We start from the raw sequence: 15,896 nt of genomic DNA on the forward strand, positions 1-15,896 counted from the left end.
TTCTTTTACAGTAATAAGAAGGAAGAAAACGTAACAGCGTGTAAGTTAATAGCAACAGGGGAAGTGTATTTATTCAGGGAATGGAAGTTACTGAAGATCAGTACATGTGATCCTTGAGCTGGAAGCTGTGTACGGACAATATATCACATGCTATAGTTCATGGAGGAGAAGACATGAGAGTTTGGGTTGCAACTGGAAATTATTCTGGAGTTTGGGTTGATTTTCATGATACGGAGAAGTGGCTCCACACAGAACCGAAGCATTGCGGACACCACCTGAAGCATTGCAGATACCAGCTGAGACATCAGTGGATGGCAGATGTCTCGATAAGGACCGTGACTCTTCAAAGGCAATGATCGCGAAGAGGGGGGAAGCATGAGCTAGCAGAGGGGAAAAAGGCATAAAGCAATAGGTTTGTTGTGCTGGGGAATGGACATAAGCAGCAGGCCGTTATTGAAGGTGAGAAAGCAAGGAGGAACACCTAGCTCCAGCCGAGCACTGGAACCTGTGAAGAAGTCCAGACTGTGACCGTGCAAAGAAGGGAGATTTTGCAGCCGTTACAGGAAATTCTGCAAGGAATCTGTGGCAAAACTGGCCAGAGAGGGGAAACTGTGCCCCTCCGGGCAGAGGGAATCATGGACTTACCACGAAAACAGACAGGCATGTTGTGTGTCAGGAGTAAAGGCGCCAAATTTGCACAGAGATAATGGAAATATGATGGAGGAGCAACGACACATGAAACACAACTGGAGAAAAGTATGGTTAAAGTAATAGGGATTAATTTCATAGCAATTCAGTAAACCGGAACCTAATAACAAGGAGGTGTCCAGCATGGATATCTGTTTTGGGTCAAAATTGCTTTGAAGAAGATAGTAAAGGAGTAGTAGTGAAGGGATTCCTGGATGTGTTTGGATATGGATGTGTTTGGATATGGATGCGTTTAGATATGAATAGCATAAATGCGAAAAGTTTATGTGGAAAGAGAGGTTTCTGGACCTGTGTCATTGCGAATGACTGTAAATTTCCAGAGAAGAGGGAAAAATAATTGCTACTAAACATGGAAAATCCCAGATATTCCTGAATAGGATAGTGTAGCAAGTGGTCACTGAAACAGCAGAGTCGGCTGGAGCAGATTTTGGCACGTAGCAAACACAAAGTCACGGGTTGTTTTTTGGTAAGCAGTGATGAGCGGACTGTGGAAGATAACCTTGGATGTAATGATTCTTTGTTGATTTCGCTTAAGCTAAATAGTTTAAAAAATAGGTCTGTAACTCTGATTCTCAATATTAAAAATGGAAAATGGAGAAATTAAAGGAGCTCGTTGGGAAGTCAGCTGGACAGGGGCACCTACGATTCCTTCATCTAACGGGCTTTATTTCTTAGAAATCTGCATCATAGAAAGGCAACACTTTTAGGAAATGATTTATAGAGATTTATAGGAGGTTGTGTTTGGGAACGGCTGAAGAGAATTGCCTAGTTGGTTTGAGATTGCTGCCAGCATTTAGAAAACCTATAGAAAATGAAGTGAGTGTCAGAGGGGGGATTTCCAGGTGAGGTAGCTGCTGTGGTGCAGTCGTACAAGCTCTGCAATGACCACGCTGGGAGTACCGTTAATCTTGGTCACCCAAGGAAGAGGTGTATGACAGCAAATAGATTATTTGTTGTAACATCAAGAGTTGTCTTCTTGCCAGAAAAAAAATAGTGTAGTCCTGCCTGTTCAGGTGTATTTCAAAAAACCAAGCTTAGTGTAATCGGTAGGGAAAATTTCCAGGGAATTCCACTTTATATTCAAAGTTTCAAGATGTCCATGCATGCTGTCATTGAAGAGGAGATTCCACTAACCCAAGAGGGAAAGCAAAATGAGACGGTGACAAGGCTGATCAAATGAGGATGACAGCTTCGCTAAGGGATCTCAGCAGCGGGTGGGCCGCCGTCTTCTCCGTGCTCAAGCTTGATGGTAAGACCGGCTTGATTCAGCCAGGCTGTCTGGAGGGAAGGAGATGTTCTTCCTGCCAGCCGTGAAGCATAGACCCAACTGGGAGGCTTAGGAAATGGGCTTGAAAAGTTCAGCAGCATCCACGTATTGTTCATGGGAATTGTAAAACTATACATCTGGCTATTTCAAGGAATTTGTAGAAGCCTTTAGATACTTGGGTGGAGCTCGTTGGAAAAATAGTTTTCTTCTGATCAAACATATGACCTAGGTAAATATATTCATAATTTATAGCAGTTGTTAGTTGTCAGGTGTCTTTTATTCATTTTTCATTCTAAGAGCAATTTTTCTTCACAATTCATAGGCTTTCTCTGTTTATGACTTTCTGAGACCCTATGTGAAATAAAATAGAGACTGTTACTAGTTAAGTATTTCCCGTTGTGCTACTGCAGTAATTCATCCTCTAGGAAGAAACTAATTGTGGGAGATGCGCAACGTTGGCGTCTCCAAAGTGTTTCAAGTTTGGCCCTGTCGTAGTTCGTCGTAGGGAATTTTCAAGCTCTCTGGAGGGGTTATTAGATTCGTTGCAGAAATACAGTTGGACTGATTGGGGAAAAGTTAACAATTCCGATATGCTGGATTTGACGGATTGGTCCTCTAGGAAATTTTCTATAAAACGTCTTCTGATAAAAATTGTGTAGACACAAGCGAGACAATCTTGAGCATCTGTTTTGTAAATCAATTTGAATAGACACATACAGACACACTTTATTTGCAGCGACTTTGTATGGAGATAAGACAATAAGAAAAGATTCAAAACCCATTCCTAACATTTTGATCATCATTGGCACCCTGAGAGAGAAGTTGGTGCAACTTTTTAAATTTTTTTTTCTACATGTACCTCTTCAACCTGAAAAAGTTTTTGAAAATGTTCATAGATTCTCCTGAACTGTAAGAATATTTACACTGAAGTTGATTCGGGTTCATCTTTTATTTATATGTGATTTTTTTTTTTCCTCCATATAATTTATTTATGTTGATAACAATATTTTCCTGAGGGCTGAGTAAATGTTACGAGTGCTGAGAGTACAGAATTGGCTAATGCAAATGTTATAGAGAGGAGCTGAAGGATAAGAGCCGCTAAAACTCAAGGCATAGCTGCTGCTGTCAGAGGCTGGTAGTGCTACAAAACTACGTGGTATTTGCAGATATTGAGTGCTGTTTTTTCTGCTTATTGTCGTCTTTGGTTACACATACCAAGATGATACAGGTTTTTTAAGGAAACTTTTTAAATATTTCAGGTATTTTCAGGTTTTTCACTTTGGGTTTTAGGTTCTTGTCCTTATTTGAAAGCCTGATTTTGATCTGTGACGGGGATAGCTATGCGATGTCAAGAAAGGTTGCTATATCAACCCTCTTGGTAATGGAAATTGGAGAAAAATAAAATAAAAAAGTATTATCCTAGCATGACTGACCCTATACAAGCTGAGCTGAACTTTTTCATTGGAGATTTTAGGTTTTGCTGTGTTACTGTTTTCCCCAGTTGGGGTGAAGTTTATCCATGGAGAAAATTGGTTATGAGGAGAGAATAGAAAAAATGAAGAGAGAAGGCTATGTGGAGAAAAAGAGCAGTTTTCTGATTAAATTCTTGGGGAAGTTGTGACCGAGATGATACTTGAACAGCTTTGAGACAGTAAAAAAGTGACTGCAGTGAACTTCAGAGTCTCGCCCAGTCCTAAGTCTTCCTTAAGATATTTTAATAAAAATTTAAGGATATTAGACAAGCTGTTGTTACTCCTTTCAATGACTTTTTCTTATTTGCCCATATAATGTTTCGCTATACAAAGACTTATTTGCATTGCCAAAAAAATACTGAATATTTAACCCTGCCACGTTTCCTAACCACATGAATGCAAACCAAGCTTAGCTCTTTTAAATTGCATTTTAAGCCTTAGGTCATGGCTTACAGTGTTCCAGGAGGATTATGGTATTACTGTGTCTCGCTTAATAGCCTAAATATCCGTTCGTGGTGCAAGTGACCATTAACATATACACCTTGCTTTGCTTTCACTGTCATCTTTCGAGGGTTTGGCTTCATCCTATAGCACATGCTCAGCACAAGAAAGATAAACCTTGATTTGTTGAACGAGCTGAATTTTTTGTAATTTCACTGCCAAGTAAGGAATTCTGGGTCAAAAAGATACTTCGGCGATGAATGCGTCTTAATAGCGACAATTACAGCCTGGGTTATTAAAAAACCCTGACCTATATAAATAGCTCTCCCAACTGTCACCTCTTGCCTCATGTTTATTACAATAATGGGTAAAATACGCCTTTTTCCAGCTGCTGTTCATAAAGCACGATAATTAAACCTCTTTTCGTTCTTCTGGAAGCCGTGTCCCCGCTTGCCGCGTGCGCACGGGCTGCCTTGCGTAGGGTCAGCCATCTCCTGACGCAGCAGGACACTTAAGTACCCACTTAAGACCGTACGGCGTGTTTAAGCTGCTTGGGCAAAGCGCGGTCCAAACAGTTTCATCGCGCTGGAGGCCAAAGGGAGCGCGAAGTCACCCTGGTTAACCTCGTACGTCGCAGGATATTGCATTTCCCACAGCTGCCCTCCGCTCAACCCAAATACATCGGGTCGATGAATTCTGCTCATTGCTGTGTTTTGACAAACAGTTGGGGTTTGGAGCTTTTTCCGTCAGTAGGTTTTTCATCTGTGGCTCTTTATCCTACATAATGTCACGCTGAGTGATTTAGGGGGGAAAAATGCAAACGATCTGCAAACCGTTACCATTATTAACCTGCCCTGTATTTTCCACGCCTGTTGAAAAGCACTAATTCTCTTTCATCCTACAAGTCTTTGTTGCGAGAGGGCCGTATTAAATATTCTGTTCTTACTAGGAAATTTGTAAATTTGGTCCTAAATGGTGATTTACTTATTTTTTTTCGTTTTTTTCAACTTTTCAGTTAATTTTTTTCCAACTTCTTAATAGCCATTTCTGTTCTTCAGCTATACGTTTAGTGCCTCAGGAGTGTCATGAACATATAGAAGCCAGAGGAACTGCAGGACTTTCATTTCCGCAGCTGCGACCTTCAGGCAGAGATTAGTCAAGAGACTGTAGTTTTCAGCAGTTCATCCTTTCAAATTAGCTCACCTCTTTTCTCATTTTGCAAATGGTGTTTTCTTTCTGGAAAAAAGAAAACCTGTGTGTGTGTGACAGACGCGTTGGGAATGATGGGAACGTATAGTAGGGAACTGTGCTTTTCGCCCGGAATATTTTCAGTTATAGGTGTTAATTGATTTCAGTTATTAAAATTACTAAAAATATTCACTTTGTATTTCTTATTTAGTCTCTGATGCCGTGTAATATCACTACCAACGACATAACAGTTGTATTTATTTTTTTTTTTCCCCTCTGGAGTGATGCTTGTTAGTTGATCAAATGGTCATTGGGTCCATTTGTTTGAGTCACTCATGATATAAAAAGATTTTCTCATTCTTTTTCCGGTATGTCTATGCCCTTTCTATCTCCCCTGGGACAGAGGATGGTGTTAGGGGACTGCTCAAGCTACTCGCAGCTTCTACATAAGACAGCTCAGCACCGAGTGTATGAGACACTCCTAACGTTTCATCCCGTCTTTCTCAGTTTAACCCAACGAAAGCCAGATTTCCTCTTAAATGGCATTAAGCAGTTTGGCTTACGACAATTCATTTGCCTTCTGCCCTCACTTTCTTTTCCTTCTCTGCTTTTCCCCCCTCCCCATTTTCTCTGCTGCATTTTTGGTTGCTGTTTCTCTTAAGATGAGAAAGCTAAGATACAAAAATGAAGATTATCCTTCACTTTGAAAGCAAGGAGATTTCTGGGGTTTCTGGTTGGGGAACAGGGATATGGTGGTGACACCTCACCATGACGGGACTTACCAGCCACGTTGACAGATTTACTCTAAAACTTATATTGGAGGGAGGGAAAACTTCAGCAGTAATTGCCGGGGGTCCAGTCCCTAGCGAAGGTGGGTAAATAAGGTTGGATCTTCTTGGTATTGGTTATTGCATTTCCACCCCTTCTCCAGCATGTCTGAGGTCGTGTATCCCAGCAGATGCCCGGCCCTGGCCCCGGTTTGCTTGGTCACGGCTATGCCCGGCATTGAGGGATGGCCCCTGGTTGGTGCCGAAGAGCCGCGTTGGCTTGTTTGGCTCCCCAATGGAGACTCTTCCTCTAAAAATGCCTCTTTGTTTTTACAGCTCCTTCAAACATCTGATTGGCGGCCTAGATGACGTTTCCAATAAAGCCTATGAAGATGCAGAAGCAAAAGCAAAGTAAGTGTCTACTCGTTGCGCTCAGTGGAAAAATCTTAACCTTGTTTTTGTTGATGGTACGTCATTGTAATTAAAAGAAACCCCTGTTTTTTCTCGACACAATAGTATAAAACAGCTTAAAAAGTAGCAATTTAGGTGCTTATTCTGAATTTTCCTCTGGATGAGCCTCCTTCTGTCTCCCTGGCTCTCTCCATGAATATGGGAGGACCGGAGGGAGATAGGTCTCCTCAGGTCAGTGCCCAGAGACGAGTGGTCCCAAGGTCCGTCTTAATCACAATATTTGAAGTGTTGGATCTTCAAAACTTACCGCAAAAAAATTGTCTTGAAATATTTGAAGGTGAGAAATGACAGAGCCTGGAAAGCTCAGGTAATGAAGGAGATGGTTGAATATGATTTCTTTCTTTAGAGAACTCTGTCAGACATTTTCACAAATGCAGCGCAACTCAAAACGTGTTCTGAGACAAAGAACGGGGAATGGAGTTTGTCATTTTTTAATGAATACTAGAGCTACTTTGATGTGAAGCAGTATATTCGTCTGAAGTCCTACTATAAATATTCATTCCTTCCAGAAGTGAACTGTGGTGTATTTTAAAATACTTCCAGAAAAACCCCACTCTTCATTCATTCTTGATCTACAATTTGTTTTTAGTAGGAAAACTCTGTTATGTCTGTACTGATGCTCTACCAACAATAAAGCTTTTGAAGAGGAACGTGTTCTGATTAGAGGGATACTGAGTATGAGCCGATGTGACTCAAAGGGAAAAGTAGTTTAAAAGAAAACTGAAGTTGCTCTATACAAAATTATTTTACTGTTCCTCTTACAAAATTATTTTACTTTTCTTCTGTTTGGTGTTTATTATTATTATTATTATCGCATTAGAGAAGGGGTTAGGTGTTTTCTCAAAGTCAAATGCTCGGTGTGACTGTTCATCAGTGGTCTGCAGCTGTCTAAATTTAAGATTGCTCTGAAGTTATACATAGTAACTTCTCATTAAACCAGAGGGGTTTGAAATAGCATATAACAAAGGAATTTGGCACTTCTGGGGAGAGAAAATGAGAAGCCCTAATTAGTTGATTAAAAATAACTTGTTGGTTGGTTGGTTTAGAAAGTAAATAGGCATCCCAGGAAACTTAGCTTCTTGGACAAGACTTGCTAATATTGCAAAGTGCCCACGGATTAAGAGAGTATTTTCTTTTTTATCATCTTTGAGTGATATTTGAAATCCATTTTTAGTCACGTTTAATTTATTTTAAGATACTAGAAGTCACCCCAGGGTTGCATTTTTGTTTAGAATAATATTTCCCTCCCCCAAATCAAACATGTAAGCTTTCGTCTTCAACTGCTTAAGTTCCCTAAAATACTCGTTGAGTTAATTAAAAAGGCAGGAGGCTATCAGCCTCTTTTACCATCCCAGAAAATAGGTATTTGGGGCGCAGAACGCAAAGTCAAATGGACACAGTGCCATAGCAGCAGATAACTAGCTATTAGATACTATAGATAAGTATTTATTATTATATATTATTAGCTATTAGTACCAGCTGAAAACATGGCATTAATGCCAGTAGCAGCTTATGCAAAGCATTTTACAAAGTGTTGGAAAATTAAATTAAGCAGCTTCAGAGAGATGATCCCAAGTACCCCAGGCATGTGCGATTAGTATTTTAGATGTTCGGTTTTTTAATGTTGCTGTTTGGATTATATTGATTTCCATCTGAACAAAGAGGAAGAAAACGTTGGTAATGAAACTGGGGGTTTTTGGGTTTAGTAATAACATGTTGTTATTATCACAGCAGCTTTTATAAGGTTACACCACAAGCCATTAGCACCAGGCAAAATCTCCAAATAGGACTTGCCGTTCCCCATTTCATAGTTTGTCTTTTCAGATCTACAATTTTAAGCTGTAATATTTGTAGAGTGTCACGGAGTCATTCATTCTCACAGGCAATGTTTGCGTATGCAGATTGTATCGGAGACTTTGTCGGGATCATTTTGTGAGTTTTAAGGAAGGGCTTTCAGGATCCCTTGTGCGCTTTATAACGTGTCTGTAGGGAGGCTTCAGTTTTGGACCTGTTTTGGATGAACTCTTCATTCTGGGAACCAACAGGCCAATGTTGACCTTAACATTTTTGAGCTTTTATCTTCTTTATTCCTCTTCTTTTCTTAGAATGCCAAGTATTTCATCCCAACAGAAGGGCAAAGCAAAGGAATTGTTCCCCAAAAGGAGGAATCGATTAATTTTCATAGCAACTTTTCTATCTTAAAAGTCAGAGGCCTGTGCTTGAGTCCTGTCACTTGAGACCGTAGGTGACGGTGACGTTATTGCCCTTCGCATATTGACATTTGACTTTGAAAAAGCAGAAGGGATCAGTGCTGTCTGCCTGGAGAAACGTTATAAAAAAGGAATGCTGTTTCAAAAGATACAGCATTTCTTAGTCAAATACCATATTCAAGTTTGCTCGACTCCTTGAAAGCAAGCGCATGGTTGCAAAAAAGATGACTAGAAGAGGGGAAGAATGACAAAGTAACTTTGAGAGCAAAGCGAGATGCATTGGAAGCTACTGCAGAAAGTTTTGTCGTTTGAGAGTTACTCTTTTTGTATCTCACAAGATAAAACTCCTCTGGGAGAAAAGTCTACTTGGCAGAAATTTTAACCGGGATTACTTTTCAAGCAGCTTTTAATTATCTCCAGCTAATTGTCCTTCAAGGGCTTGTCTTTTCGAGGGGAAGTTTGTGAAAGGGAAGAACTCGGCACATAAACCACATTCGGTTTTTTACATCCTTGTAGCTAGCATCTCATTTTCAGTGCTCGTATGGCAGGTGGCAAAAGGCCTTTGGATGGATAGAAATTTTCTGTATACCCGTGTCTCGCCGTGGATCAGGATGATCCATGCAAAGGTCAAATGTTCAGCAGGCATAACCCCACAGAGTAAATACAAAGGACGTCGCTGCGAGACGTCACGACGGAGTGTCAGAGCCTGGTTGGTGTGGTGGCCATGTTGAGGGCCAAAATGTGAGCAGTTTAATATTTTCTTACCAGACGCTGGCGGTTAAGAAATGTGAACTGAAATGATACGTATACAAATATCTACAAAATGGCGGCAAATACATTTTCATATAAATCTACCATATCAAGGTGGTTATTAAATTCCTGTTAATTTGTAGGCTCCTGTTCAGCAAAAGCACAGGTTTAGACTACATCCAATGCAGGGTTCAAGTTCCTAAGCAGGACTTGGGCCGTGGGCAGGAGTTCATTGCAGAAATATCTACCAAATTGGTGGCACTGGTGGGGTTTTTTTTCATCTCCATGCTAGAGCGTGACCCTGGGGTTACAGGGCTGGTAGTCCCAGTGCAGGGCATGACTGAGAGGATGTTAGGCAGAAGTTACAGGGTCAGAAGATCTTTCCGTGTATCCAGCAGTCACAGAATCTCAGAATGACTAAGGTTGGAAAAGACCTTTAAGACCATCAAGTCCAACCGTCAACCCAACCCCACCAATGCCCACTAAACCATGTCCCGCAGTGCCACATCCGCACGTTCCTTGAAGACCTCCAGGGATGGTGACTCTACCACCTCCCTGGGCAGCCTCTTCCAATGCTTCACCACTCTCTCCGGAAAGACATTTTTCCTAATATCCAGCCTGAACCTCCCCTGACGCAACTTGAGGCCATTTCCTCTTGTCCCATCACTTGTCACTTGGGAGAAGAGACCAACACCCACCTCTCCGCAACCCCCTTTCAGGTAGTTGTAGAGAGCGATGAGGTCTCCCCTCAGCCTCCTCTTCTCCAGACTGAACAACCCCAGTTCCCTCAGCCGCTCCTCATCAGACTTGTGCTCCAGACCCCTCACCAGCTCCGTCACCCTTCTCTGGACACGCTCCAGCACCTCTATGTCCTTCTTGTAATGAAGGGCCCAAAACTGAACACAGCATTCGAAGTGCAGCCTCACCAGCGCAGAGTACAGGGGCACGATCACCCCCCTACTCCTGCTGGCCACACCATTTCTGATACAGGCCAGGATGCCGTTGGCCTTCTTGGCCACCTGGGCACACTGCTGGCTCATATTCAGCCAACTGTCCATCAACCACACCCCCAGGTCCTTTTCCGCTGGGTCACCAGGTCTGGAAGGGCTGAACAACTTTTTGTTGAGTTTATCTTTTGGCGACCTGGTGTTCTCCTAGCTAAGCTGTGAGGTATGGTTAGGGTGCTCCTAGGACCTGGGAAAATGTTCCAGCAATTAGACTGCTGTAGGCGACTGAGCTGCCACTTCCTACCCTTGGGCATGATTTGAAGGAACGAGCAAGCTCTGCTCAGCTCTTGAAGGCAAGGAAAGTACATACCACCCTTCAAAAATCGTTCACCTGAGCAGAGGGGCTTTCTGCACCGCTAAGTGAGGTGTCCCTGGGGAACCATGGCTTTAGGTATCTGCATACTGGCCGTGACGGTTGTAAGTGTCTCTCTGTTCTGCATGGGCACCTTTGGATTGTGTCCTAACTGCCTGGCTCTTGGCCTGCACGGGCAGCCGGGATGCCCAACACAAGGCTATGTCGATGCTCCAGTGGGATGGTGCCCAGGAGTCCCTGCCAAGCAGACCTCGAAGAAAGATGTGTTCTTCAAGGGTTTTGGCCTTCCCTCAAGAAGACATCTCTCTGTCTAGGGAATCAAGTGTGCCGCTGGGCCGCTGAAAGCAGTGGAATTCAGCAGAGTTGCTCGCGTGCCCAAGCTGAGTCATCTTTGATGCTGCTTTGTGAGTTTCCTTAAAGTCTGGTGACTATAAAAATTGTGGCTTTCATCTAAATGGAAGAACCCTTTTTTATCCTCATGATTACAGAGATCCCCTTTATAACACGGGCTTACTCCAGCACCAGAACTGATTTACTTGTTTACAACTAATACCTTACTACCCAACTAATACCTATTTTGGAGACACTTTTCCCTGGTTTTTGTGACCTTGGGATTGGCAGTTCTCCTCAATGTCCATTCTTTGTGTTCAGTCTGTTAAGTCAGAAAGCATCGATGTGTCATCAGTGAGGCTATATAATGAATATTCTACTCCTCGGATGTATTCAGATAAGTTAAGAAATTAATCAGCTAATGAATATTATAGTTACATCCCTAGCAGAGTAAAGGTGAAGGAGAGAGGCAAATATTTAATTTGGTTCACGTTCTGAGAAAATAGGAGTTTCAGAAGACCGGTGCACATGTCCCAGTGTCAAGCCCAGCTGCGTTGGTATTTAGGGCATGAAGGAGATACCTAAATAAGGAGGAGACCCATCTAAGTGTAGATTACTTCCAGACGGAGCCGCTACTGCAGCTCTCATAAATCCAAGAGGGAACAGGTGGTTTCTACTGGAGTTCTTGGTGCCAAGTGAGGTGAGGGTTCAGCGAACGCCGTTAGCTCCAGGCACACAAATCCCTTGTGCTGGCGTCTTTCCCGTCCAGAAAACTCCCAAAGTTAATCTCTGCACACTACTTCCACCACTAACAAGGTCATCAGATGAGGTCCCCTCTGGCTTGGTCCGACCTTTCCATGACACGGCTGTAGCATGGTAGAGCCTCTCCCGTGTCACAGAGACCAGGACAGCAACAAGGTGGCTCTCACCACCAAGCCGGGAAAGCTGGCAGCCACCTGGGCTTTGCCCGGCCAAGGAGAGCGTATCCGCTCCAACGACCAGGGTCCCTGCGCTCCTTTTCTCCTGTCACATCCAGAATTATCTGCTGATGTTGATCTTCTGCGGCAGCGGGGCTTGAAATTAATACCCTATTGAAGTCCAGACGCTGGTGCCTTCATGCTGTTGCTCCAGGCTCTCTGCAGATGTAGGCTATTTTGATTGCACTTTTTGCTGCTTTTTTTTTTCTCCATTCCAGCTGCGTTGCAGCCCCGGGGGAATACATCTCGGTACACACAGCCAAAATTGTCTCCTTTTCATAGGACTTGAGGAGGCAGGGACCTTTGCGTAGGTATACAATGCCTTTTCCTTGCCTAGCAGCTCTGGCCCCAAATGCCCTTCGTCTTGACTTGAGCTGTGTTTTAATAAAGAAACTCCATCCAAACCTTTTGTTTTACTGGCCAGAGTCATCCCTTTTTTCACTTTACACCTCCTCTCTCGCTACATTTATTCATAACAAAGCATCCCAGCAGTTCATTGACTTAGTTTTGGTGCAGAGAGTGGTTATTAGTATTTTTCAATTTTATATGCATAGTTTGTAGATACCTTTCCCCTTCCACCCTGGCTTAAAAGGTAAAATTGACTTAATTCTAATGAGAAAGGTACAGAAACAGCTTTACAGTTTGATCAAGCAAGGTGGTACGGTGCCCCATCATTTTTTTCCTTTCATTTGCTGCTTACAAAATGGTCGTATGTACTGCAATACCTTTTAGCACGAGGTTTTTTGAAGATGCTGGGTTAATAAGAGTTTTCGTCTCCCAGCCGCCAGCGCTCGTGCGCGTGGCTGGACTGACGCCCGTTCCTGACGTCTCCCGGCGGCTGGTAGCTGGTCTTCAGGTGCCATCTGCTATTGAAGGCTTCCCCCGAGCTCTGTCCAGGTATCGTGTTTTGCAGGATGAAATCCCCATGGCCCCCAGTCCCTCTAGTTTCTCCCTTGCCAGCGTGTTTACGAGAAAAAGTATTTTCGATTGTCCCGTGTGGCTCCTCGTAGGTGTTTCTTGGAGGGCCACTGCTGGCTCTGCATGTGGCTCCTTCCTACGCAGCCTTTTCTTCCGCTTCATGAGGTCGTCTTGGAGAGTTATTTTGATAGTTGAAGTTGTCTCTGGGAGTTGAAAGCTTATTGCGCATGGATAGGTCTAGGTATTGGTGAGTAGCACAGATCCAGAGGAATAGATGTGTAGAGAACAAAAACATGGGTGACGAGGACCTGCTGTACAGACTATTTGCATTTCAGTGGGGTTTTCCTTCGGGCTGCTTCCAGTCTGGTTCCCTGGACTCAATGTTAAACAGTAAAATCAGTTCCTGAGACACATCTTCCAGTTTAGCATCGCCTGAGAGGGAGCCCACTTCTCGCGCTCTCGTCCCGCTCGGAGACGTGAGAGGGACCCGTCGGGCGACTTGCTTCGGAAACACTCTCCTCCTCTGGGATAAGAGACATTTTAATGCACCTTGCCTCTAAAGGCTGCTCTTTATTGATAACCTGATGGCGGTGGTTGGCTGTGATCTGGTCGTAGATGTTGGTGTACCCATCGTGTAGACATCCGCTCTTTGGTGGTCTGTGCGTACCAGCGCGCAAGTTCTGGCCAACCTCTCCATAAACGTATTAAGGCTGGAGTTCGCCCTTCAGCTCCAAAAAATGGGCCATGGCACATGGCAGAACCCAGCTTATCTTGATGCAAACTCCTGTTTCGGTAAGATGGGAAAGCTTTGCAGAAGCGGTGTCTGCAAGAGCACTGGTACGCGGTGGTTTTGACCTACCGCCAGTCCGTGGATTTGGGGTGAATAATAAACGACCCTGTGTATTAGGAAAGGATGTTTTTTATGTCTTTATCTTGTTTTCTTTTAGAAATATAGGTAAGGTAAGCCAAGAAAGATTCTAACCCCTGCCAAAAGGGAAATTTTCAGAGTTACAAGATCCCAAACAGGAGCTACCAATTAAAGAGAATTATTTAATTACGCTCTGACTTTCTGTTGGGCCACAGCTTTGGAAAACTTTGGCTGAAGTAATTCACCGACGCACCGAGCTCGGTTAGATCAGTAATTTTTCTGCGAGAGAAAATATTTTCTGGCTTACAGCATTAGGAAGGTCTGGGCAGCCTGAGAGCTGTAATAATTGGCTCCATCTCCCTCCGCGTCAATTGTTTTTTGAATTAGGGACCATATGGGAACCAGCTTTTGCCTTGGCTATCTGCAGTGCCAGACCAGGGGGGGAACCTCGTGGGATGTGCAAAAAGGGGGAAGAAAGCTCGCTAATGCTATAAAAAGCAGAGGTTGCAATCATTTCTTTTAAGCTACGTAAATAATTAAAATAATTCTCCTACTTGGTGAGCGCGGTGGAGAAATCGTAACTGATCATTGATACCTGTTAAGTTGGTATGAGTTTAAATATCTTGCTGTTTAGAAAAACCGAGACTTCAGATGACATTATTTGGCCTCTGGTATGCAAGAGCTTTTTTTTTTCTTTCTGCTGGAGAATTTTGCGTATAACACAGTTCAGCTTTAAATAATTTGTGATTTCATCCTGAAGCCACTGGTAGGTTGTATCCAAGTCTAGCTATCGGATTTTTCCAACTGCTGTAATAAATAGGTGTTTACTTAGAAAATAAGATCTCAGGAATCGTTTCAAAAGGCAAGAGCCCATCAAGATAACACGCAGGGTGAAATCCCTAAATGAAGGTAGTGGAGACTGCTAAACGGTGATTTTCTTTTTTGAAGGTGAATTGCTGTTTGCTTGCAGACTTGCATTACTCACGCAGAGATCTGCGCAGGCTAGACTTTATGGCTGCTTTCCTCTTGAGAAAATGCACTGTGTAATGCACCGCGTCGCTCACAAGGGATATATTAAATTAGCTTTTAAAACCAGGTCATTTTTATTTAGGTAATAAACTATATGCTTTCCTCTTGCTAACTTGACCTTTCGATATGGTAATGGGCTGTGTCAGATGTCAGATGGAAGCGCTAGTGAAAAAAAATCAGTGCCTTTGAAGCAGGCTGCTGTTACGTTTTACTGCATTTGTTTTATAAAATTAGGGCATGTACTGATGAAATCAAAATGCAGCAGAAAGCTTTCTGACAATAATGAGCCTCATTCCAGAGGAAACAGAAAAACGTTGCGGCGAATACATCCGTGGGCTCAGCGGTTCAAGTTGTACAGGGTAGTGCTTGATGGAAACGGAGGTCTGTGCCTTAGAAATATTAACCATCCCTTTGGCATTTATCTAAATACTCGTTCCAGAAACCGCTGAGAATACTACTACTAATCCCAGAATGGTCATTTAGAGCTTTGTCTTGGTTGCTTTAAACAGAAATCTTGGCAAACTTTGGCATCCTTGAGGGACGGAGAGGCAAAGGTAGCATTAAAACATCTTTGCACAGTTTCTGGGTCTGTATCTTTGGCGTCCAGCACATTTTTGAGCTGTCCTGGAGATTTATCTAAGTAGCTTTGTAACTATTGCGCCACTGGAATACGAGCTATTTCTGTCCCACTTTCATCAGAAGGACTTAATTAAGAGAGAGCCACTTCAACGGAGCCAAATATATTATAAATAAAACTCAGTGATCATTCTACTGTAGGGAGCTACTGACTTTTGGAACTGCTGGAAATAGTTGTGGGATTATTTGTGGCTTTTCCAACACCAGAGTTGCCTGCTAGACCAGTTGTTCTTGGTCGTACCTCACCAACATATGAGATCCACCAGGAGTTGGGTCAGACCTCACTTCTATGTCCAAGTGTTGGGAAGGGAAAGGGAAGAAGGAAACGTGGAGCCAGTGAGAGCTGAAGGGCAAGTATGTGGATGGTGACAGCACCCGGGGAAGGTTTGGGAGGAAGAGATTTGGGCTTCAGGAGGGCAGCACCAGGGGAGGAGTTGGGGGAACACCATCTCCCTGATGCCGAATTGTCTTGGCAAAGCTGGCGAAGGTGTTGCCAGTTAAAGCAGTTTCACAGAACCACACAGAATCACTAAGGTTGGAAAAG

General features: G+C 43.1%; 1 protein-coding gene across 2 annotated transcripts in view; it reads left to right on the plus strand.

Moving 5' to 3' along the window:
• Nucleotides 1-15,896, plus strand: part of PRKG1 (protein kinase cGMP-dependent 1) — a 520,194-nt gene that overhangs the window by 446,218 nt on the left and 58,080 nt on the right. For both annotated transcript variants that reach the window (XM_059821041.1, XM_059821042.1), the window contains exon 9: nt 6,180-6,254. In XM_059821041.1, the coding sequence (XP_059677024.1) occupies nt 6,180-6,254 (75 nt within the window). The remainder of the gene's footprint in view (nt 1-6,179; nt 6,255-15,896) is intronic.

The sequence above is a fragment of the Gavia stellata genome, chromosome 9, assembly GCF_030936135.1.
Source record: "Gavia stellata isolate bGavSte3 chromosome 9, bGavSte3.hap2, whole genome shotgun sequence".
NCBI classification, from domain to species: domain Eukaryota; kingdom Metazoa; phylum Chordata; class Aves; order Gaviiformes; family Gaviidae; genus Gavia; species Gavia stellata.